The sequence below is a fragment of the Nuphar pumila genome, chromosome 3, assembly GCF_984573655.1.
Source record: "Nuphar pumila chromosome 3, dmNupPumi1.hap1.1, whole genome shotgun sequence".
NCBI classification, from domain to species: Eukaryota; Viridiplantae; Streptophyta; class Magnoliopsida; order Nymphaeales; family Nymphaeaceae; genus Nuphar; species Nuphar pumila.
Genome location: NC_143251.1, coordinates 37,431,492 through 37,458,412, shown reverse-complemented (window position 1 = coordinate 37,458,412; position 26,921 = coordinate 37,431,492). Strand labels below are relative to the sequence as shown.

The 26,921-nt window shown below is 35.8% G+C and overlaps 1 protein-coding gene across 2 annotated transcripts; it reads right to left on the bottom strand.

Moving 5' to 3' along the window:
• Nucleotides 1-19,560: 19,560 nt before the first annotated feature.
• On the bottom strand, nt 19,561-25,053 carry LOC149842616 (uncharacterized). Of its 2 annotated transcripts, none has more exons than XM_090001514.1 (4): nt 24,698-25,053; nt 22,797-22,899; nt 20,037-20,198; nt 19,561-19,952 (listed from the first exon to the last, which is right to left on the bottom strand). In XM_090001514.1, the coding sequence occupies exons 1-4, from the start codon at nt 24,973-24,975 to the stop codon at nt 19,788-19,790; spliced, it is 708 nt and encodes a 235-aa protein (XP_089857640.1). In that variant the 5' UTR covers nt 24,976-25,053; the 3' UTR covers nt 19,561-19,787. The 2 variants fall into 2 exon arrangements, with proteins under 2 accessions (XP_089857640.1, XP_089857641.1); XM_090001515.1 differs by having other exon boundaries at nt 19,561-19,860; nt 24,698-25,025.
• Nucleotides 25,054-26,921: the final 1,868 nt, after the last annotated feature.

Below are 26,921 nucleotides of genomic sequence, written 5' to 3'. Positions count from 1 at the left end.
ATTCAGGCATATATTGTCTAAACCTCGTGATTAGTTTCTTCAACATTTGCCTCTTTTATAGCGTATATTCAATTTATGTTGTGTACTATAGAAAGCAATTTCAATGTCGTTTACTGAATATTTTACTCATGTCAGTGGAACATCCACAAAAAAAGGTAGGCGAAAACACTGCAAAGAGCTCCAAGAAAACATCAATCTGTTGCAAGATAAATTTATAGAAGAAAACACTATCAATAATTTTGTACATATGAAACCACTATCATTTATATATTTATGTATGTCATGGGTATGTATGTTAACAAGTTCATATTTGTTGCAAACAGACTATATCTGATTTCGTCATGTATATTAAAAGCAACGCATTGTCACCCATTATTTCATGGTATATCGGTTATCTTATTTGTTTATTTTCTTTTTTTCTTTACTCTTGTTGCTTCATGTTTTAACCTTACTATTATCATTGTTTTGTTCAACAGACTTACGTCCGCTGAAAGTCATACATCATTGGATTTCAAGATGCACTACCATGCTGGAGTAACGATGATCACTGCGGAGACTTTTGGTCAAGTGAAAAGGTAAGTGAACAAACCTCTTGTCCAAGGTTTATGCCTAACATTCCTAACACGATTTGTCTATCAATTTCTAAGATATTGTATTGATTCACAGATATTGATTCCTACACTCTGGCAAATTGTTGAGCATTGGGTCTTATACGTGATGGATTTACAGAAAAAATAATTATGGTGCTACAACTCATTGGACTTTCACACTGGTGTACAACGTGACATTATGTATTTGGTAAGAGTTTGTCTATAAGTGTATTGTATCTTTCATGGTGGCCTGAATTTTACTTTATTCTGCATTAACCATAGGAGAAATTCCTAAAAGACGTTTTGGGTATCGACATTGGCGAGTGAAGCTTGCTTTGTACAGACCATGCTCCTTTACAAAATAATGACGTCGATTGTGACGTATTTGTAATAAAGTATATTGAAGCAATATACAATGGACGAGAACCTGATTTCGATGTTGTATGATCTTTATTATCCTCTGTTATTGGGGACTCGATTTATATATTGGTTTTACATTACATTTTTGTTGCGGGATGATATACCTGGATTCCACACAGAACTATGCCAAAAATTGACTGAGTTTCAAGTTACAGAAGAGAAAAAAACTCAACCGGAAAGAGTACTTACAAGGCAACAAATGACATGACCCCCCCCAGGATTAATATGATACACAGAGACTTCTAACAAATTTTGTATACAAATTTTGTAAGACTGTATACAAATTATGTAAATCCCTTTGGGTTGAAATAAAAATTCAATTTTACAAAACACACGAATAAGTTGGACTCTTATTTGTCACCTCTATAGAAGACTACTCTCTGTACATGTATCTTTACTTATAATTTGAAAAATCTGAAGTCTTTCAGGCCATTAGTGTGGTTTCTAAAAGAAGAAGGCATTATGCCTCAGTATACCATGCGTAGGTTGGCTCCGACATAGATGTCATTTTTTAAATAGTATTTGTCCTATCGCGATTTGCTTTTTGTGAAGTTTGTCTATATGAACAAATCGTTGTAATGTTCTCCTTTTGTAAATGAAAATCGCAAAAGAGATTAGTGATGTGCATGGTGAACAAATCGGTGCAATGTTCGTCATTCGTTAATGAAAATTGTAACAACGATTACCATTGTGTATTGTTAAGAAATCGTTGTAATGCTCACCCTTCGTAAATAAAAATCGTAAAGTGATTACCGTTGTTTACAGTGAACAAAGTCTTTTAATGTTCGCCTTCATAAATGAAAATCCTATAAGCGATTAGCGTTGTGTATAGTGGAAATGAGTTGTTTTTGTTAACATGACATTCTATAAGTGTAGCACACAAATGTCACTGAACAAATCATTGTAATGATCGGCCTTCATAAATTTAAATCGAACAAGCATTTATATAAGTCTGGAAAGATTTGCCTAAATAATCATAAATGGCTGAAATGATTTGCACAAACATTGATCGTGCACTTTTACAGCGTTTTATACTCATGCAAAAACATTCATAAGCAGTTTAGGGTTTAGGGTTTAGCTTTAGGGTTTAGGTTTTAGGATTTAGGGTTTAGGTAGTAGGGTTTAGGGTTTAGAGTTAGGGTGCAGGGTTTAGGGTTTAGGGTTTAGGGTTTAGGGTTTAGGGTTTTACGATTTAATAAGCTACCACGACAATGATATATCTTTGATTGTCTTTGTGAACGATAGCGATATATAATATCACGATTGACGAGCTTTGTGTTTTAGGTTTATGGGTTTTTGGTTTAGGGATTTGGGTTTAGGGTTTAGGGTGATGAGCTTTGTCTATGTGAACGATATATCCTATTACAATTACAACTTCATGTCGATTTAAGTCATAGTTGCAAATCGATTTTGCTGCAATGATTTGTCCTATAACAATTTGTTTTGACAAGCTTTGTCTAAGTTAACAATTTTTCTATCGCGATTTACACAATGACATATAAAAGATGAAAAAGAGGTTGAAAAACAAATCCATACGATGCGTGCTATCGTGATTTGATTGATATGTTCTATCGCGTTGATTAGTTTTGTAAAAGGTAGATGAAATGACATTTTTTAATTTAATTAATACGCAATGTAATTTATTTGCTTGCGCTTTTTGAAAACTGGCATTATTTTTTTGAAAATCGGTGATCTGTAAAATGACATTTCCTTTATATATGAATAACACATCGCACAAGTTTTGGATGGTGTGGCTTCACTTTGCTTCGTGAACAAGGAACAAACAAACCGACGGTTCTTTTATAAATGACGTGTTCATGAATCGAACATATATCCTGCTTCATCGCAAAGGGGGTATCGATATCGAGGAAAGAGAAAACGACAACTACACAACCAACGATGGCGAATCAAGTGTATATTGTCTAAACATCATGTCGATTTTCAACAAAATTTATCTCTTTTATGGCGTTTATGCAATTGTGTTGTGTACTGTTTAACAAAATTTGAATATTGTTTCTTAAATATTCTGCTAATGTTCGTGGAACATCCACAAAAGGTGATGCCCAAAAACTCAAGAAATCGCTCTAAGATAACAACAAACGGATGCAAAATGAATATGCAGAAGGAAACACTATCAGTAATTTTGTACGTATGAAACCACTATCAGTTATATATTTACGTATGCCAGGATTATGTATAATCACAAGTTCATATTTGTTGCAAACAAACTATATCCGATTTTGTCAAGTATATTCAAAGCAATGCAATAACCAATACTAGACGCATCACCATCCCTTATTTCATGGTATATCGGTTCTCTTTTATATTTATTTTGTTTTTTGATTTACTCTTGTTGTTTCGTGTTTTAACATTACTATTATCATTGTTTCGTTCAACAGAGTATCGTCCGTCGATTATCATACTCCATTGGATTTCAAGATGGACTACCATACTGGGGTAACAATGATCATTGCAGAGACTTTTGGTCATGTGAAAAGGTAAGTGAACAAACCTCTTGTGCAAGGTTTAGGCATAACAGTCCTAACACGATTTGTACTAGCGATTTACAAATATTGATTCCTACACTCTGGCAAACTAAAAAGCATTGTGTCTTATACGTGATGGATTTACATGAAAAACAACTATGGTGCTACAATTCATTGGACTTACACAATGGTGTACATCATGACATTTTGCATTTCGTAAGTTTCCATCTATAAGGGTATCATATCATGTATGGTGGCCAAGAATTTACTTTCTTCTGTATTAACCACAGGTGGTATTCGTCAAAGATGTTTTGGATGTCGACATTGGCGAGTGGATCTTTCGCTCAGCACACGATGCTCCTTTATAAAATAATGGCATCGATTATGGCATATTTGTAAGGAAGTATATCAAAGCAATATACAATGGATGAAAACCTGATTTTGATATTGTATGCTCTTTATTACCCTCTATTATTGGGGACTCAATGTATATATTGGTGTCACATTACATTTTTTTTGCCGGTTGATATGTCTGGATTCTGCACAGAACTATGCAAAAAATTGACGGAGTTTCTAATTGTGGAAGAGAAAAAAACTCAATCAACAAGAATACCTAGAAGGCAACGAACGACGCGACCCCCCAGGAGTAATATGATGTACAACGACTTCTAACAGATTTTATAGATTATACAACCAAATATTGTATAAAAATTGTGTAAGACTATGTATACAAATTATGTAAATATCGCTAGGTTGAAATAAATAAAATTTCAATTTCACTAAACACGCCAATAAGTTGGATTGTTATATAGTAAAAGCAAATTGTTGTTATGTTCGCCCTTCGTAATTGAAAATCGTAAAAGCGATTAACGTTGTGTAAAGTGGAAACGAGTTGTTTTCATTAACATGTCTTTTTATAAGTGTATAAATCTATTTTAATCAGTGTAGCACAGAAATGTCACTGAATAAATAGTTGTAATGATTGGTCTTCATAAGTTAAAATCGAACAAGTGTTTATATAACGCTGAAACGATTTGCATAAACATTCATAAACGGTGATCACGATTTGCACAAGCATTGACAATGCACTTTTACCACGATTTGTACTCATATAAAGAGCGATTTTCATCCAGTTGTGATCGACATAGATGTCATTGTGTAAATCGTTATACCTTCGCGATTTACACAATGACGTCTGTCTTTTAGCCAATGAGCTTTGTCTAAGTGAACGATACATACCATCGCGATTTACACAATGACGTATGAAGGCTACGTGCTATCACAATTTGCTTTTACAGACAATGTCTATGTCAACGATATTTCCTAATAGCTTTTACGGGGGATTGGGGTTGAAGGTTTAAGGATTTTGGGTTTTACTTCAATGATACAAAACGAGTTAAATTCTTAAATATAAATCAATTTTGTTCGCAAATACAAACAAAGACATATCATTCTCGCCGTAACTTCATAACTATAAATCCACATGATTTACATGATTTACAACCATATTCATATAGAAAAAATATTGGTATTTAGTTACAATATCTATGGGAGGACATTTCCGTCGAACACATATCTATCTTTTAGAGATTCCCATTTTTACAGAAGAGATCATCAAAACATATGTATTGTTCATCGTCGTGTCCTTCTATGCTGCAAAGCGATTCTATGTGCAGTTAAGGATACATCATCTCCAAAAAAATGAGCTCAATAGTAATGGTAGCCCACTGCACCATTTTCCTCAGGCTGAGGTCGATTCTTAGAGACTCTAGCATTGGTGCACTCTTGACAATAAGCTTCACAACTTAAGGTTAGAGATCGTCCCCTTGAAAGAGCCGAGGGGCTACATGATAAATCGCGAAGTATATCGAAGATTAGGCAGATATTTTTTCAACTGTGAAGTATGGTTTGCGAACAATAAAGGGTCCAGCAGTAGAAATAGATCAAATAGATGGACATCTGCATCACTCTGCCTGTCTATCATGCAGATAACCACCATAATCATCATCGAAGATTATACAAATATTTTTTTACGGTGTGAAACAACTACGTTATCAGTATTAAACCTCATCTATCAAGCATAGGTAGAAGGAACACAGAAGAACAAAGAAGAAAGAAAAATACAAGGAAGAAGAAGAAAGAGAAGAAGAAGAAGAAGAAGGCGAAAGAAAAGAAGAAGAAGAAGAAGAAGTTGCGCTGCCGCAGAAAAGAAAGAGGAAGAGAGGTTAAATAGATTAAGGTTTTAGACCTAGACAACGGGTCAGGTAGGGTAGAGTTTTATATCTAGATCTATATTAAGGTTTTACATTTTGTAGGGTTTTACACCCGTGTACAATAATTGACACGATGTTTAGACTTAGTAAAGTACAAATCCAATTAAGTAACAGTTGCAAAACGTTATGAGTAAATTGCTATATTATATATTGATATCGTTCACATAGACAAACAAAGACATCAATTTTTTTGATATAATTAGACATCCTGTTAATTACCTACTGGTGATGATATATGTTATTTTGATGATGATGGTCATGTATTTTATCTAAGCCAAACCATTGTGGTCAAGTAAAAAAGACTAGGTTTTTTTCGTAAATGATTGTGGTTGTAAATCACATCGATTTGTACTTTAGAAGTTACCGCGATAATAATATGTCTTTGTTAGTCTTTGTGAACGAAATCGATTTGTATTTATGAAGTTACCGCAATAACGATATGTCTTTATTAGTCTTTGTGAACGAAATCGATTTGCATTTATAAAGTTACATCGATTTGTATCGTTGAATTATTTTTGATTTGTTCTTTACTAAGTTTGTATATCATGTGGCTTTGTTTGTGAATGAATTATTCTCGGACAATACCGGATGTTGTAGAGGCCCTCCCATACAATATGGACGATATAGTTTATATATAACTATTTGTATATGTGAAGGCTAGATGAGACAATGATTTCTACTAATTGTATAAGCACTGAGTTCACATACAATACCCGATTTTCATACCCAATTTTCACGATTTTCACTAACTACGATTTATACATGTGAATGATACATATTACAAGGATTTATACATGTGAAAGATACATTATTAAACAGAGTTCACATGTGATTCCTTTGTTCCATAGCTTTTTGGATGAAGCCATTTTCATGAACGGTGATCCACAAAAATATTAACAATTCTATTTTTGTGGCTCACGATTCATGAAAATGGCTTCATCCAAAAACTCTTTCTTAATAAGACCATCCAATGTATAAGCATATTCACCTCATATTTTGTTAAACTCTTAACAAATCCAACAATATGGAATTTAGGTCATGCAAAGAGGCATAACAACTAACTTTATGGTAAGACTTAAACAGAATTCACATGTGATTCTTGTGTTTCATAGCTCGCTTTCGAATTGATCTGAGTCTGTCATGAAACAAAACAATATAAGACACTACATTAAGTTTCACAAGAAATGCAAACATCCTTCCAACATTGATTACCTACCAAAAGACTTGTAAAACTAAAGCTATCGTTCCAAGAAAACTGGTCGGGAGGATCGAAGGTTACAATGTTAAAAATTACGTCTGTAGGGTATTGTTGCATATTGAAAAATACACAAGTTAGATATTGATAAGTTTCACGTAATGCAATTTACATGGGAAGCAATATAATGTCTTACATACCTGTTTATGCAAAGGGTTTGGTTGTTTTTGCTTAGAGGTTGGTTGTTTCTTAGACATTTTCTTGCCAACCAATTCTAGTGCACCCTTTATCCTCCGACACCTACGATCAGAGACAGGTTTTCTTTTGATACCCTTCGCTTGGTGAATTTTTTCATCATAATCTACAATGTTAACTCCTGACTTGTTGAAGATGATGTTTACGCTTCGACGCAACTTCTCATGAGTGTCAAGAGAAGCATGATTTTCACCTCTGTTGTTCGCTCTCATTTTCTTGGACTGGACTTTATGAGCTGTAACGGACCGATGGTGAATTAATTGCACGTTTTCAAGTAACTCCCTTGACGTTTTTCTCATGCATACATAGGTTTCTTCACTTTTCGATGTCAAATCTGCAACATGCATAAATGACCTACACAGTTGTTGGTAACGAAAGGCTATGTGGCACTTCTCGTCAACACCAGATTGACTGACATTATATGTATCCAGCAGTTCAATCTTTGCTTGTCTCCTCCATCTTCGCATTAAATATGACTCAGGTATTGCTTGTATATTTTCTTGATTAAGTGCCTTTAATGCATGACGACATAAAATATATTTAAATTCATACATTTTGCACATACATTCAATTGTTCTTTTGTCAATATTGTACGTGACATGTGCTTCTTGCCTTTTCTGATGCCCTTCGCCCTCCCATAAAATATGGTATTTGTATATATTCTTGGTTTGCATGTGTCCTTCTATGTTGCAATTCATGACCTGTATAACCTCTTTCTTAATTCATTCAAATACAGTTAGTGTATACAAATTTGCAAGTCGCATCAATATTTTCATGCCCAAAGTTGTGGGGCATGTATTGAAGCATTTCACATCTTGTTCAAGCTCATTCTGTCTAAGATCGTTTACAAATAATTTATATTGTTTCATGAAGCGAAACAATGTTAAACATGAATACAAGGTTTTCTTTAGTGTGGCATGCATAGATTCAGCTCTTTGTGTGCTTATCATACATGCACAAAAGTATTGTCTTTCATATGTCAATGCCCACTTCTCTTTTTTCTACATATAAATTTTGTAACCACAGACAGTCTTCAATGTCGTATATCTGAATCATTTCCTCCCAATCAGACATAAAACTAACCTCGTCTACGCTCTCAAGTACACACCTTGTAAACTTTTTGTCAAACTCTGTCTTCTGATTAAATATGTGTCATATGTTCTTTGCTGCATTTTGAAAGATATGCTACAAACATAGGCGATGATTTACATCTGGCCACACATGAGACACTGCAGCCGAAATTGCGTGATCACCATCTGTAAGTACATCTTTAGGTTGCTTCTCATTCATTGTCTGTGTAAATACTCTGAACAACCACTCAAAACTTTCCTTGGTTTAGTCATACAAAAAAGTGTCGCCTAATATACAACTCTGTGAGTGATGGTTCACTCCGACAAACTGCGCAAATGGCTACTGTTCAGTATTAATCTTCATTGTCGTATAAAAAACAAGCATATCATTGAAGCATTCATAATCTACTATTGGCTTTGAATCTGCCCAAAACATATTCACAGCATATCCATATTCATCGAGTTGCATTGCACTAAAGAAATCAGGGTCAATGCTTGATTTCTTCTGTAAGTAATCAACCAAAGAACATATTTCTCCATTCTTTATGTTATCTGTCATCTTCCTTCTCAAGTGGTTTCTTAGATCTATAGGTATTCTCGCGATCACCATCTATGTGTGTGAACAAATTGTATATCTTCCTTGGTGCAATGTCGGTGCTATTAGCTATTTCAGCAACTACAATATGCGCTTCAGTTACTTTACGATGTGACCTTAACATAGGAGTCATAAATGAAACAGATAAATCATGGTTATGATCACTGATTAAAGTATGAACTACATATTTCTCATTCGGAAGTCTTCTTAACACCATTCTCGCTGGACATCCACATCTTGATTCTAGTATAATCCTTGTTGGATTTGCACTTGACTTCTTCCAACCTTCCTTAGAACAAATATGTCTTTCTTACCACGACACCCTGTGCATTTTTTGACCAAGGATATCGTCTAACACTGAAGCCAAATTTTAAGGCATAATCATTGTAACATTTATATGCAACATCCTCATTATTAAATTGCATTCCTTCTACGAGAACAAAGTCAGGTGTACTATCACGTACATTCTCAGTGCCTGCACCTTTATCAAGTGTACTGTCATGATCGTCTACCTCATTATCGAATTGCATTTTTTTTGCTGGAACATTCAAGTCAAGAGTGAATCCAATGCTTGCACCCTTGTTATCATGTGCACCATTAGTGCACATGTTCACTTCTTCAGGTGCGTCATTAGTACAGATATTCACTTCTCCATATCTTACAAATGATTGAGATAGATCATCTTCATTATAACCAGATGATAAGTTCACCATTGTTATAAGCAAGATATCAGTTTATGTTAGCAAGCGCATACATTTACTATGATTTATTCAAGATGCATATAACAACGGATACCAATAAGGTTAAATAAGTCAAAAAAATGATTGAATGAATCACAATATAAAAGTAACAACGATTTGTTATTTGTTTATACTATGCATCGAGTTGTTACCATGCCAATAAAAAGAATAACTTGTCGTATATGTGTGTTGACGATAGCGATTTAATTATAACTACGATGCTGTGAAGCGATTTTAATAGAAATCGCTAAATGAGCAGCGATTTGAATACGAAAATCGCCACCGCAAGCACGTAACAATGTATTTCTGCACGCACACATTTTAAAAGTCTTTCTACAAATATCTTACAAATCGATACTAGAAAACACATAATATCTTACAAATCGATATACATATCGCATAATATATTACAAATCGATACGACAATTCAGCATAATAGTTTACAAATCAACACTACAAAACACATAATATCTTACAAATCGATATACATATCGCAAAATATATTATAAATCGATACAAAAATTTAGCATAATAGCTTACAAATTGATATTAACAAACAAAACAATATCTCATAAATGGATAGTATGTTACTACAACCGCGATTTGCGATGCATTGCATATACTGAGTGAATGGAAGATACCAGATGGGGTAGAGGCCCTTCCTTGCATCTATAAACAAACATTCTTGTCAACAGGTCTCATCGTTTTACAAATATCATTAAGATTCCAACCATCGAAAGGACAAGATCCACCTGCAATAATAAAACAACATTTTAATGGCACTCACGATGACATACGTTTTTCAACGATAGAATGATGACATGGAAAGGTACTCACGAGGCCTTAATGGCACTTGTTGGAATGTTTGTGTGTCATTGTTTTTTTTTATAATGCCTAACGATAACGAAAAAAAAGAGAAGACTGTAAAAAGAGATGGCTAACAAATGCCCCTATGACGCCCACCAATGATTGAACCAGTCGATCGCGAACCCGAGAATATTTTTTAACACAAGACAGGAATGAGAAGGCGGCAATATGTTATAACACAAGCTAAAAACCAAGGCGGAAACCTCCACTCGAGACGACAACAAAGGCTGCTACTCCGGTGGCAACAGGCGATGGCAAAGTTTGCATCGTCAAAGGGAGGTCCTGTTACAGCAGATGGTGCAAAAGTTTACTGCTTAGGGCAAAAATGGAATGTTTGGACTTTGAAGAGTTATCATCATACTCGACTTTCTGGATGGAGGATATTTTTGTCCTTTCCTCAAACCGTTGTTTCTCTTTTTTTGAATGGAGGACATTTTTGTCATTTTCTCAAACCATCGTTTTATGGCGAGAATAACAAGAAAGGATACTTAAGTCTTTGCAACTGCACCGGACTCCGATGTTAAGTGATGTTGATAGACACAGGAATATGATCCCCACGTGCTTATATATGTGGCGCTCATTCGGACCCCCAAACATGCACTGTAGCAAACATTGCAGCTTCGGAGGAGAACACACAACACCCTCCCTGTGGAGCCTACATGAACTAATAATTTCAAAAATGTCAGACATGAAATCTGAGCCCGAATACCACCGTTGTGGGGTCACCCGTGTAGCCAATTGGTTATGAGGGTGCTAAGATGAAGGCACCAAATCAAACCCTGTTAGCGCACGGGTGTGTTCATAACTTTTAAAGGTGGGCCAAGTAAGGCAGGTTGGTTGTGGGTGCCACCCGGGGTTTTCTTCGCTTCTGGAAGGGTTCGTCGTCATAAAAAAAATCTAGGTCTGATTCTTTGCCTTTCTCAGAAGCACTTTATGTTTTGCTTGCTTTTTTTGTTGGTAAGAAATGAAAGGAAAAGAGATCCTATCAGTCTCATCTCCACTTGAGTTCTGGATTCTTCTACCATTTTTTTATCTCTTGCGTTTATTCTGAGCGTTTATAAGCTTGTAAAATTTGAAGGTCTGTTGTGGTATTCTATTATTATTATTTTATTTTTTCTAAAGCCAAGTTTAGAAGCGAGAAAATGGTGGAAAAAATGACAACTTTTCCAACTGTTCTAAATGAGAAAATCTTTGAAAGAAATTTTTTTCTAAAAAGTTTGATTTTTTATATGAAAAATTTCTCTACCTAAGAGTGAAGGAATTTTCCTATAAAAAATTGGATGAGCTTCTTCCATCTTTATCTTTCTCTTGCCCACCACCATTTTCAGATCTCTCTCTCTCTCTCTCTCTCTCTCTCTCTCTCTCTCTCTCTCTCTCTCTCTCTCTCTCTCTCTCTCTCTCTCTGAGTTTCATTCATGTCACCATCTTATACGAAGATTTCAAGGTGCTCTTCAGTGAATATTGTTGTCAGGTCTTCGTTGCTCAACCCAGCCCTAGCAGAAGATTTTCATACAAAATTGCAAATGAGTGAATGACACCTCATCATCTCTCTCTCTCTCTCAAATATCCTGTGATTTCTTCCTAATTTTGGTTTGGAAGCTCCTTTCGGTTTGCCATGGATTTGTAGAAGGTCATGCATGTTGTCTGATACGGTGGTTACGGCGGTGGTGCTTCCGCACTAAAGGTTTTCTATGGTCTGGGTGTCAACTCAAGGGTAAGCGTCACTTGATTGGTTGGCGTTCGGTGGTCTTACCTCGGCGTATGGCTGGTTTAGGCATTCCTGCGCCCAGACTAAGAAGCATTGTTCTTGTCGCCAAGCAATGTTGGTTGGCCCACCAATCGGATAACCCTTGTGCTAGTTTGTTTCTTGCTAAATATGGGGCTCCTACTCTTATCTCGGTTCGTCTGGGAACCCGGGGTTTGGCGCTCTCGCACTTGCATAAATCATGGTTGAGGGCTTTAGCCTGCTTTAGAAACCATTGTGAGGACTCCGAAAATCTTGGTCAGTGGTTGCAGTGGGCGCTGGCACCAAGCAGAGAGTACCTCACAAAAAAAGTCTATAGATCGTTGCTCCCCCCGGGGGCTGATTGGTTGCCCGAGGATGTGCTTTGGGTGAAGGGTCCTTCTCCCCGTTCTCGAATCCTAGCTTGGTTAATTTTGCATGATAGGATTCCGACCCACAGTAATTTAAAGAAGTGGGGCATCCAGCTCCCGAGTTGGTGTGTGCTTTGTCAAGCTGCAGAAGAATCTATGTTTCACTTGTTCTGGTCTTGCCCAATATTTGTGGATCTCTTTAGCAGGACCTGGAGGCATCCGGAAGTGTTTGTTAAGGAGGAGTCCTTTGCGCTAGATCTGATCTTGGGGCTGGCTTGTATTAGGCGCAACAAGAGGTAGATGTTCATCTGGCGGACGTGGTTGCTTACTTCTTGGTGGTTTGTTTGGATGGCGTGAAACGATGCTCATTTTCGTCAAATTCCGGTTAACATTCAAAACCTGGTGCATAAAATCTTGGTAGATGTTTATGCAATCTTGCGTATGCATCTTAGTGATCTTCCGCTCCCTCCTGCTGACGCTATCTCTCTTTTGCTGCAATCTGGGCAAGCGGCTCCGGCGTGAGCCCGTTTTATTTGTCTGGTGTTCTTTTCTCTTCTGCTTTCTTTATTTGTTTTGGCTTTTGCTCTTGTTCAGTTCATGGGTTCAATATTTTGTTGCTCTTCATGAGTGGTAATGTTGAATTACTTTCGGCTCTCTCTCTCTCTCTATGGGAGGAGGCTGATCGACTCTCTCTCTCTCTCTCTCTCTCTCTCTCTGAGAGGGGGCTGATCGACTCTCTCTCCCTCTCAGTTCAAACCACCTCTCTAAGAGCTGCCCAACACCATTTTCAGATCTCTCTCTCTCTCTCTCTCTCTCTCTCTCTCTCTGAGAGGGGTCTGGTCGACTCTCTCTCTCCCTGTGTGTGTTCGAACCACCTCTCTCTAAGAGATGCCCAACACCATTTTCAGATCTCTCTCTTTTTGTGGTTGAACCATTTCTCTCTGAGAGGGGGCTGATCGACCCTCTCTCTCCCTCTCATTTTTTAACATTTTTCCACTCTCTCATTCTACACAAACAAGTGAAAACTTTCTTGCTTCAAAACTTTTACGAGTCTAATGTTAAACCTCATATGTTTACCTGGAACATGTCACACCAATTAATAAAGTATTTGCAACAGAGTTGTTAATTGTATCTTTATGAAAATGGCAGGCGATTGGAGAAATTTCTAATTATTAACCAATGAATTAATATTAATATTAGATCATTTGATACTGTTGTTAAAATCAACTCAATCTTTGAATCAAATAAATTTTCTGAAAAAGATCCTTAATGGGTCTGAATCTAATCGAGTCCAAACAGTTTGAATCAGTTTTCTACTCTCATAGGTAAGGAACCCCTAGCAAAAAAGTTCGAATTTTTTTTTTCAGTTGTTTTTGCACATTGGACCCTTTATATATGACCTACATATTCAGTAGAAACTAGCATTTGGATCATGTTTTTCTGATGTATATATTAGATTTTTTGAGGGTTGAAAAATCAACAACTTACAATGTACAAAATTTTCAAACCTAAAGAAGACATATTCTTATGTAGAAAAACTATGATCCTAGGGTCGATTCCTACAATTTTGACCATATTGAACACATCCATGAAGTCATATTTGGTAAAAAAAAACTCCCCTTATGAGTTTCAACTAGGGGTTCTTTATTTATAAGGGTAGTAAATGCTATCATATATATAATGATAGGGTGCTCCTGGAGCACCTACTCCTACCTAATAGAAGCTTTAGATTTTCAAATTTCTTGAACTTTTTTTGTTGATCAGACCATATATATATATATATATATATATATATATATATATATATATATATATATATATATATATATATATATATATATATATATATATATATATAAGCATTATTTAGTAGAAATTCGACTCCCACTGAAGAATTTGAAAGTATTTGCTAAGTTGAGCCAGTTATATACATTGTTACGTGTGACAGATCTATCACCTACTGGATAATAACTTCAAAATGCTTGGCATGAGTAAGCATGATATCTGATAGCCATCAAACAAAACTCATTTCAGCATACACAAGAGTGCATAGAGATTTATAAGGGTGTTTGGTTATCTAAAATTCAGACTTGAGGTGATATTAGATTCCATGACCTAAGATCCACGATCTCAATGTAATGAAACAAGAGAAAATATAACAATGAAGCTTCTAAGGGCATACGAGTGAAAAAAAGTGCACAAACACAAGTCTAAGGGACAATAAAAAAGCCAATCAATGGCAAATGCAAAAGCACAAAGTGCATAAAAAAACCACAAAAGGGCTATCACAAGAAAGTACAAGATAAAAAAATATATAATATTTATTCATGACAATATGCTTAAGAAAAAACATTATACAAGAGGGGATAGGTGAAAAGATCAGGTGCAATGTGATTGCATAAATATTTGTGCATTAAGCACCTGATCACCCTCCATCTTGGGGACAGTGTGGGGGGCCAAGACCTGGTGATCGGGTGCTTAATGCACATTTTTTGTGCAATCATATTTCTCTCACAAATAATGTCAATTCATCTTTGTATGCTTGGTTAGTTCATGAAATGTTTAATGGTTAGCAATATAAATAATGCTTTTATTGTCACAACACATCTTTAAAGGACCAGAGATAATGACACCCATATCCTTAAGAATACTCCTCAGGTAGATAATCTCTGTCATGACTCGATATTCAACTTTCATTGATGATAAAGAGATATTTTATTGCTTCTTATACCTCAAAGATATAAGAGTCTCCTAGAAATACAAAAAAAAATAACGGTTGAGACTCTATCATTATGATTATCTTCTCAATCTTTATTAGTATAAGCAATTAATTTTAAAGAATATAAGAAAAGCCCTTTATATATAATATTTTTTATATATCTAACAATTATCAAAATGTCACTCATATGCATTGTATTTGGTGCATGCTGAAACTGATCAACTGAATGCATAACATGAGCAATATTTGGTCTTGTAATGAACAAGTCAGGGATCCAATCAGTTGCTAGTATAGAGTTGGATCTTCATAAAGGGTCCCATCTTCCAATCTTAGTTTTGTATTGACAACCTCCAGTGTATCAACTTTCTTGTTATCAGAGATTCTTGATTTGGCAATGGTATCTGCAACCAACTTCATTTGGGATAAAATATATCTTTTGGGTGAGTAAGCCACTTCTATACCTAAAAAATATCTTAAAAAACTAAGACATAATAAAAAATATTTTAATTTCATCAACTTCAGTTTTGTTACTTCTGATAATAATCATATAGTTTACATGTAACAAAAGAATAACAATGTTAACACATGTATCTTTGACAAAAAGAGTGATGTCAATATAGCAAGATTTATAACCTAAATTTAACATAGCACTGTTAAATCTATCGCACCAAGCTTTTGTGGCTTGCTTAATGTCATACAAAGTTTTTTTTTAAATGAAGAACTTTTTGTCTTTCGATCTCAAGACCGAAAGGGGATCCATGTACACTTCCTGATTTAGGTCATCATTCAAGAATGCATTTTTTACATCAAGTTAGTACATAAGAAACTTTCTAACGGATGTTAGGGTAATAAAAGTCTTCACACTAGTCATATAAGCTACGAGAGTGAGAGTATCTTCATAATCAATTACATATTCTTGAGAATAACCTTTGACCATAATCATTTTTTTGTCGCAACCACAAACTTTGGTGAAGCTCTTCACGATCCCAAGAGCCTATGACTCTGATACCATGTAATAAAGCAAGATAATACAATAATGAAGCCTCTAAGTCCATACATGAGTGAAAAACAAGTGCACAAACACAAGTCCACCAAAGAACAATACAAATTTCAATCAATGGCAAATACTAGCATAAAAAAAGCTACAAAGGGCTTTCGCAAGTGCAAGATAAAAAAATATAATATTTATTCACCACAATATTGCTTAAGAAAAAGCATTATACAAGAGGTGACTTCAACCCCTTTATATAGGCAATATGAGGTTCAATATAGTTGTTGGGATTGATGTTATATGCATTGTACTTTATTGTATGATACATATTGTTACTATGAGAAATATCATTAATACGAGAGTGTATCGTATCTGGATCATATGTATCGTATGATATAACATTAATGCACTATAAAAATGATTGAAACCTGTTTTTTATTTTTGAAAATTTTTCAAATAACCCCCAAACGTTTCAACCTAATTCATCTGCCCACCAACGTTTTAGACTTTGCAAGTGCCCACCAAAGTTTTTACTTAGGTTAATCAAATGACCCCAATTATAAACTAACGTTAGATTGTTCTTGGGTTAACTTAACCCATGCTATGAAGTTACTAATTTACCCATGTAACTAGGGAAATAAAATGTGTAGGACTTTCAACTAAATGTATTTATTAAAAAAATTATTGCCTACAATGATACTTAAACCATTGACCTCCTTAACATAAACCACACCACTAGCCACTACACCATGAAGCTTGTTGTTGATTATTTTTCAAAAAATAATTATATATTTAGATTGTAATAAGCCAATCAACCCAACAATTACTTGACCCACTATAATGCAATTCGATCTGTTTGGTTCCTCAATAGTTGATCTGATACACATCTGAACACAAACTAAATGCATTTTCATTTGACTCAAAAGCCGATATGGTTATATATAATTGACAAAAGTTTGACTAATTCAAGAATCAAGATCATTTACCTATTGTTAACTATGTTAGTTTTAAGGTTTTCATTTAGATATGACAACTTAATCCACTTAATTTTGAGCCTATATAGATTTGGGAAAAGTGGTAGCTGCCTAACACTTTTTTAGCCTATCGTGAGCCTATCACCTAAATAAGGGGTTTCAAGTTGTTTTTTGCAAACCTGACCTTGCAGAAGTGTTAGACATGGTTGATTTGCTAGAAAATGACACTTGGATTATGTTTTTTGATAAAAAAAATATGTTTTTTAAGCATTGCTTTTTTTTTTAAATTGTAGAAGATTGATTTTTAAATCTTATAAAAACATAACTACATGTCATAATCGAAAGATTCAAGAGTCTATTCCTATAAAATTATGCATGTAGATCACGTATGCATGATCAAATTTTAGTGGGCTGGGTAATTGTTTGGTTGATTGGCTTATTACAATCTAAATATATAATTTTTTTTTGAAAAATAATCAACTAGTTTTATTGTGTAGTGGTTAGAGTTGTGGTTTATGTTAAGGAGGTCAATGGTTTAAGTATCATTGTAGGCAATAAATTTTTTGATAAATACATTTAGTTAACAGCCTTACACATTTTATTTTCCTAGTTACAGGGGTAAATTAGTAACTTCACAGCATGGGTTAGGTTAACCCAAGAAAAACCCAACGTTAGTTTATGATTGGGGTCATTTGATTTAACCCAAGTAAAAGCTTTGGTAGACATTTGCAAAATCTAAAACTTTTGGTGTGCGGATGAATTAGGTCAAAACGTTTGGGGGTATTTGAAAATTTTTTCTTTATTTTTTAGGTTTTAAAGACCTCTTGTGGGCCAACTTCCTCATTTGTGTAGAGTCCATTAAAGGGGTATCCATTTTTTTAGAATTTTTGCAAACTTTTTCTATTTTTTCATGTTTTTCTAGAATTTTTGAGAAATTTGTATTAAAAACTTTTGTTTTTTTACGATACGATACATGTCTTATTTTGGGCCTGACCAATACGGGTAACGATATGATACTTACAACCATGGTTGGAATGCTCCCAACCCAGACTTTGGGGAGGTCCCAACTACTATATTGGTATTTGACTAATATGCCCTTATACAAGAATGAAAAGACAAAAAATAAAAAAATATATAAACAAAAACTAATTTGTCCCTAATGGGCAGTACCTATTACATATATGTAAAAACACAAAAATGTCCCCAAAACCTGCTATAATAAAAAAAAGTCAAATATATATAGGTATCCACGTATATATACCAATACATCTAAAAACTCAAATCTAATGATTTCAAATTGGATTTAGAATCTAGTGTTTGATGAGAGAAAGAAAGAGACAATTTCAAATTGGATCTCTGGCATGAACCCCCCCCCCCCCCCCCCCTTCGAGCTAGAGATAACATGAATTTGAGGATACTTTTGAATCTCAAATCCGAAGATATGAGATCCAATGTTCGCAAAGCATATGGATTAGGCATGCCCCATGAAAACAAGGATCTGAAATTAGTGGCACTCAAGTGCACCCTGATATTTCTGCTCTGAAATCAGAAATGAGCGGTGGCCTGGCAAACTCAACATCAATGTATACGTTGTCCCGTGCTTCAATTTCTTGACCCAATTGATCCCAAACAAACCCACTCATGTGAACACTAAGAACTGCTAAAATTCTAACGGAGATGCAAAATGGAGAGGTTCAATTGAGAATCTAATAAAAGCAAGTCTTCAAAGCCCAATGGTTCAGAATTGCTTTATGGAGTTGATTTGAGAGAGAACCTTTAATCAAAAGGGTGGGAATAGGATTAAAAGAACATCCGCATGATGGGAATGGGATTAAAAGAACATCCGCATGAACCTTGTAATCTGCAAAAGAACTTGGAGTTTCAAACTATGGTTGGGTAATGAACAGATCACACATGGCATACCCTTCTTTGGTTCCACTTATGTCCCACTGAACAACAAATTCATTGCAGCTCCAATATTAGCAATTACATGATATTATGCTAAAGATGATACTTTAAAAGTGAATACAGGTTTTGTTAAAAAATGGATAATATTTAGACAAGAAAAGTAAAACCAGAAAACTGCACCACTGGACTAAAGCAGGTTGCTTTTGGATCAAGCACCTTATATTTATGAGATAAATTAAAAAGATCCCATTGCAAGAATTAGTAAATTTAAAAGATCCTGTTGCAAGAAATAGCCACTTGAAACAAATGCACGCAGGTTTCTCCAAAGGACAAGGCACAGGGATGGCAATGAGAATCATCCAAACTTACCACAAAACAATGAGGTATACTATCAGAATTCTGCATTTCACTACACCAAAATAAGGGGGATACTGGAGTTGCATTTATTGTTATTCTCTACATACACCTTAAACTAGCTTTGTGTAATCAAGAAACTGCACACCTATTCTCTACTTATATTTCTTATTCTACAAATAAAGTAATGGTCATATTTCATGCCTTCTATTCCATTTCCCAGTGAATGCAGTATAGTGGGAAGTCCCATTTTCCTTCATAAGAAGAAACGGGTGGCCCCATTTCTCTTGTTGTGGTTGGCCAATAATGGGTCGATGATGCTCCTCCATCTGTTGTAGTCAATGGGTGAGCTAGAGTCAGACACCGGAAATCCATTGATAAAGAAGTAGGGTGTTCCTGTCACTGCCCTAGAACATCCATACTGCACCAACCATGAACCAGGACATATAACAGAATCTGAGTTGCCATCTAAGCATCTTAAGGAATCAAGATAAATAAAGCTCACCTTGAAGGAAACTCGTGTTGCTATGTCCGTTTTTATGTCATGGAAGCCAGTTTCAAGTGCAGACAGCGAGGAATGGCCCAATATCTTTGCTGTAAAGTTTGTCATTTTTTCAACAATTGAAGCTCTAGACATCTTAAAGGTCTGCTGGTTATAGAATTTCTCCTGTTCATATTCATCATCATCAGAGTAGACAGTGATGCTGCCAATAGCTAGGATAGCAGATGCTAAAATTTCAGGAAAATTCAATATAGTCCATCCTATGGAGAATTCACTCATACAAATCACATATTCAATTTCCAGAAAAGAACAATTGGAATTAAGTATATCAGTAGTTTGACTTGCTAGCCTAATGGAGACTGATAATTTTCTGCCACCTACTCTCACAAATTAAAGATCAATGCTCCTATCATGCTCATGCATTTCACCACAGATCTTCTAGACCATCATTAGATAACATTACAGGAATTGTCTTTTGCACTTGATAATACTGAGCAGTTCACCTTTCAAGAGCCAAGGTCACGTTCATTGACACTCGACATAAATCAACTGCTGGAAAGAGTCACCCATCAAATGTTGCCACTTTTAGAAGCTTGCTTTATTTTCGAACTTTGGCTTCATGCTATTGTAATTTAGAGGTACAATAAGCATCACTTACTATAAAAAATTTAAATATAACCTGGAACATCCTAAGGATCCTTGCTAACTTGACACCATTTATGCCAGATTGTTTCAACACCATTGATCATAGATATAGGAGTAACCAGTAATTCTCAAGATGTTTGTCTATGACTGCCTAAATGTGACCTGATTAAGATAACAGTGGTTCACTCTCACAGATCTTCAACTCATGCACGAACAGCACCAATAGTAGCAACAGAACAGGGCAATACTCTCTCTGGTACCTTTACAGTTTTCACAGAACTGATTAAAACTTTCTAGGCAACAAAGATAAAAAGGAAATAATTAAACTGACAAGTATACAGTAAGTTTCCGAAGGAAGTTAGACAATTTATCCCATATAAAAGATTTTCAATTTGTAGTGAATAGGATCATAAAAAAGGAAACCGATTTAGAAGACAACGCTTTTATAGCTTGCATGTTTCTTTTAAGAGCCAGCTGAACTGTAGAAGATAGAAATCGATGCATTATGAGTCCAACCGCTTTGGAATAACACATAGTATAACAGAAAGCATGTATAGTTGTATTCAAGAACTTTCTTTTCATTTTACTTCGTTTGTATGTACAATATATTGTATGATTATGGCACTTCCAAATATCATCAAGCCTATTCTGAAACATCATAGAATCTCACAATCCCAGGATATTCCATGAATTTACAAAGAGAAAATCCTTGTTTAGAAGGCTAAGAAAGCTTCTAATCTGAGGGGGTAGGCGTGCACAACATTGCCAGATCCAGATCATCTGCCCTGCTGCAGATTGTATGAAGAATTACCATTGGAAAATTTCTAAATCCAGGACATCAATACTAAGGGTCTTTCTCAAGGTGCCAGCAAAGGAAGGGCCATGGACTTGACAATAGATTGCCTTCAACCACAATTATGTGCTCAAGCTCTACTTAGTGGATAAGATAAATCTTTCTGCCATAAACACATTATGTATACTACAACAGAAAGAGAAAATCCCCTCCTTGTTCTTGGCTACAGCTCATCCTGACATAACAGTTTCCAGGTGATAAGACATAATAGGATATATCGGGCTAATGAAACCCTACTCTAAGCAGCATTTAAAAACTGGCTTATATCCAAGCCAATTCACTGTCATTTCTAATGTGAGGCATCTTTCCAAGACCACCTAAAGGCCAAAAGGACCTAAAGTTTTCAGTTGTGACAATGAAACAGACTAATTTCAGATGCTTCAGCCTGCAACACAAGGTGATGCCACCTAGGTGGCTCAAGGATGTGGCTGAAGATAAAGGCTCAAATTTGGGGATACACGGACTAAGCTTGGAAGGATTTTTCAAGGTTTATGCAAGAAAAGAGGTCAGTTTCAGAAGATTTCAATGCTCGAAAAAGCTACAGAAGGGGCACAGTTGAAATTATGTGTTTCAAATTAGTTTTGGTAATTGGTCATATAAAATGATTGTTCAAGTAATGTATATTTTAGATAGAACTTTGAAATTACTCAAAAAGGTACAGTTCTCTGGGATTATCTTTTGATAGATGTTTTTCAATCGATTTTGAAGAGATTTGAATAGCACATGCAGAGAAATTGGATGGTTGAATTAAATTTTCTGCAGTAGTTGATAAAGTGGTTTGGGTCTTTGAGATGTCAATGGATTGCAAATTTCTTATGCCTCTACGCAGTAGTTATTTGCTTGAATCCGGATCCAGTATTGGTTAAGAAGGTGATAGTGGGTATTGTCACATGGGAATCCATGGTGGAGTTGTAAAGTGGCTAACGTAGTCCCAAGGGAATGAGGATAAGATGCTCGGACTTGCGAACTTGCAAAGTAGTTAACATGGTCCCTAGGAATGAGGATAAGATGCTAGGATTTGTGGACTTGCAAAGTAGTTAACATGGTCCCTAAGGTTGAGGATAAGATGCTAGTACTTGGAGTCATTTAAGTACCATTCAAGGATTTCAAGTTTTCCAAAGTTGATAGGGATGGCTGTGGATCTTCAATTTACGTATCACAGAAACCCTTCTTTTGTTTTTAACCAGTCTTAGTTTCACATTGGGAGTGTTAGTTTCCAGCAAAGTAAAATGAAAATCGATAAAAGTAAAAATAAATAAATTTACCTGATGATTGAAAAAGTGCTCCAAAAGAGGGTAAGTTGCAGAAGTGTTCAACATATTTGTAATATGCAGTGCTCGGCAAGCCACAAATGAGTTGTCATGGTAACTGTGATTCAGAAATCACATTATCATCAAATTGAAGGGCAAGTAAAGTTGGAAACTTTGAACTGGCCATCAAGCAGTTCCTCAATTCCAAGGAAGAACAAAGAAAGAAGACACAGTACAAGATACCAATTTTTTCAATTCTTCATGGTAGAAAAAAAAATAGCAGAAAAAGGAATCGATACGTACATTTATGCATGCATATACATTTAGTATACGCAGGCATACATTTCAGCAACATCTAAACACAAAACTATAAGTTAATTGGATAAAAAAGTTAAAATATGAATAAAGATTACATTGCATTATCTGCAAGTGTTTCTATCAGGCAGTCAACATGATAGAATGTGAACAAGATTGTTGATGAATAAGGTCTCATGACCTTATAATATTCTAGAATATGGAAGTTCACTCCAATCACTGTTCATAAAGCCAGTAACCTACTCAATTCTTTTGTTTGAAGAGAATTTTAGCTGCACGTCTCAATTCATGACCTACAGTAGGTCTATGATTAGATCCCAGAGAGGGAGGAGCATCCTCTCAAACCAAAGGAATTCAAGAGAGAATTCCGTCAGCATCAAGCCTTATCCCAACCACAAGGGGTCGGCTTTATGAGTCATGTTTCTTCATTCCTTCATTCTCTAAGGAGCCATAGGACGTCACAAGAATTTCATGGTCGTTTACCACTGATGCCAACCCTCCTCATTTATCCAGTCTTGGGACTGGCACTATAGGGTCAAAAGCACCCTAATGGAAGAGTTTCAACATAGCGTTCTGCATCAACCAAATACGAAAGCAGTGTACTCTGTGAAACAAAAGAATGACAAATTTCAATAAAGAATTCTACATGATTCCGGGTCTAGAAAAGCCTCAACTTAAACCTTGCACTAAACAATGTGGAACTACACGTTCTCAGAATCTCAGGGAAGCCAACATATTGACAGCGTGCAATTCAGAAGATAAGGCCTATACTGTAATTGCTTATCTGATTTAAATATCTTGCTCGGTGATAAGGGGCCAAGAGGAAGAGGGCTCTTGAATTCTCGTAAATGTAGAGAATTATATGCCTATGTCATAATCAATAATCCATAATACTGTACCATATCCAGATATATTCTCAATAGAAAATTTAAAAAAACTAGCCTCTTCCATCCTATAGCATATCTCTGTGGCATATCTACTACTTTTGATATGATTTTAGCTTAGTCTGCTTCTACGTATAATGAGAATGAGACTTAACTTGAGGATTTGAATAAATTTTCAAAGTTTAATAAAGTGATCTCAGAGTGCTGACAGAACTTACCAACACAACCTCTGATTCTTCGATACAAGTTGCTCAATAACACATGATCTAGAGATGTACCAAATCACCCCAACTTGCTAAGAGGAAAGATGACCCAAAAAAAACACGAAAAAAATTATAAATCATGAAAAAAGATGTGGGTTCACTTTGAAGTACGGTTAAATGCTTAGATGAATTACTTAACAGACGCTGCTAATCTTTTTACAATGTTTCCTTAACATGGTATGACCATTCTCTCAATTTCCGGTGAGAAGAAAACTACACACGGTGTTTCTGATAATGGATATATAATTGAACGAAGGGTGTATGCATTTCCTTGTAAAAAAATCAATATTTTACGCATTCATATCAACCAACCATGAAAAAGATTATTAAAAAACCAACATGGTGCTCAAAATTTTCCACTAAGATGATTAAAAAAGCAGCATGGTGCTCATAATTTTCCACTAAATCGATCGATTGTCCATCAAAAGATGACGAGAGAGAGAGAGAGACTCACGGCAAGGCAAAGGGATGGACGATGAGAGAGACGCGATGGGGGGTGTAGTGATGGAGTGCCTCCTTCAGAGGAGGCCACGAGTCTCTGCTGTCAGGGCAAAGCGGGTCGAAGAAGGCCTCTATGAGTACGTTATCGGGGCTGATGCGGTGGCCCCTGTACATGAAACCATCGTACTTTGGAGGGATGATGAGCTGACAATTCACAGGCCACACCATAGTGAAAGAGAAGAAGAAGACGAAGAACAGAAGACGAGAATGCTCCTCTCTTTCCCTACCCATCCTCTCTCTCTCTCTCTCTCTCTCTCTCTCTCTCTCTCACACACACACACACACAGAGGAACCAACGACCAACGATGCCAGCCATCGTTTCGTTGATATATATAGGAAAAATCGTATGTTCGAAGGGGTTTTCCTTCGAACTCGGTCGAACGTGCGGCGTAATGCCTAGCTTTCTTTTTATTTTCGAGAAATTGAGAATTACCGGAGGTTTAATTCTCAATGTTTTCGCCCACTCATCAGCGCGGAGAGGGTGGTGTATGTTCGCCCCAGATGATTCACTGAATCCCACATCTGTGTTTGGGGCTTTGAATGACCACATGGGGCTCGTATTCCTGTGTATGTTGACATAACTTTGCATCGGACTCTGGTGTTGTTGCAAAGACTTAAGTACCCTTTCTTGATATTCTTCTCATAAAGTGATGGTTTGAGAAAATGACAAAAATGTCTTTCATTCAAAAAAGAAAAAACAAACAGTTCAAAAAAAGGACAAACATGTCCTCCATCCAGAAAGTCGAGGATAATGTTGACTCTTCAAAGTCTTCTTCTTTTTCTGTTCAAAAAAAGGACAAACATGTCTTCTTTTTCTTTCTCCGTAAAACACTGTAAAACCTTCTCTCTCTAGAGAAGAAATCAAGGGAAACAAAGAGTTCTTCCTGGAGAAGGTCATGAACATCAACCCTTTCACTCTCTCTCCCTTCTCTCTCTACTTCTGTGCACATCCAACAGACGATTCTACATTGCTCCATCGTCTTCTTCTTCTTCTTCTTCTTCATCCTTCTTCGTAAAACACTGTAAAACCCTCTCTCTCTCTCTAGAGAAGAAATCAAGGGAGGTAAAGGGTTCCTCCTAGAGAAGGCCATGAACACCAACCCTCTCACTCTCTCTCCATTCTCTCTCTACTTATGTGCCTGATTTAGAGTTTTTGCCCTTACAGGAGGGGAGTCCGAGAGTTCATCCCAGCGTGGGTAGCATCATTCAACTAAATGAGTTGTAGATCCTGATTCAGAGTTTTTACCCTTATAGGAGAGGGGTCTAGGGGCTCCTCCCAACATGGGTAACATCATTCAACTTGAAGAGTTGTGGAGTCTGATTCAAAGTTTTTACCCTTACAGAAAAGGGGGGTCTAAGGGCTCCTCCCAGCGTGGGTAGCATCATTCAACTTGATGAGTTGTGAAGTCTGATTCAAAGTTTTTACCCATTCATATTTTAAGGCATTACATCTCATGTTTGAACATCCACGCATGTGCAGTTTGCTTTCATCATGTTCAGTTGCTTTCTAGATTATACTTTGAATTCTGGTGCATTTTAGATCTATTGATTTGTATGTAACCAGAGCTCATTTTAATCTGAATTTTTTACTGCAACTTTATGCATATGTCTTCATGCTCTCCATCAAAAATCAGATCATTCTGAGTTTGTTTGACTCACTTTAAAAATCGAGATTCAAAACCTGTTATTTTGCACCGTCAGGATTTTAGCAGAATCAGGACCAACTTGCGAGAGTGATTTCTCCCTAACCAGAGATGATCTTTCCAATCCGTAAAAAGGGTTGTTTTCTAAATTGAATCTAGTTTGTTCATACTAAATTTCAATGATTTATATGGTGTTTTCATACCAGTTTCGGGTCAACAACCATAACCCTGTCACCCTGTGTTATTTTAACAGCTCAGATTTTGATCTATTTTGTTTGAATTTTATTTTCCTAATGGAAGATCATTTTTCAATTCCGTAAAATGGGTTCTTTTCTTTTATGTGTCTAGTTCATTCCTGTAAATTTTCAAAAATTTTCATGGTCAATTACTATTTTATTTTGATTAAATACCAGAACCTTGTATCCAGATTTTATAAATGTTCTGATTTTAGCCCCCATATCATGACTGTTGTAGCACTTCTTCAACAAATCGTTATTTGATTGACAATATTCTTCAGCAAATTATTGTTATGAT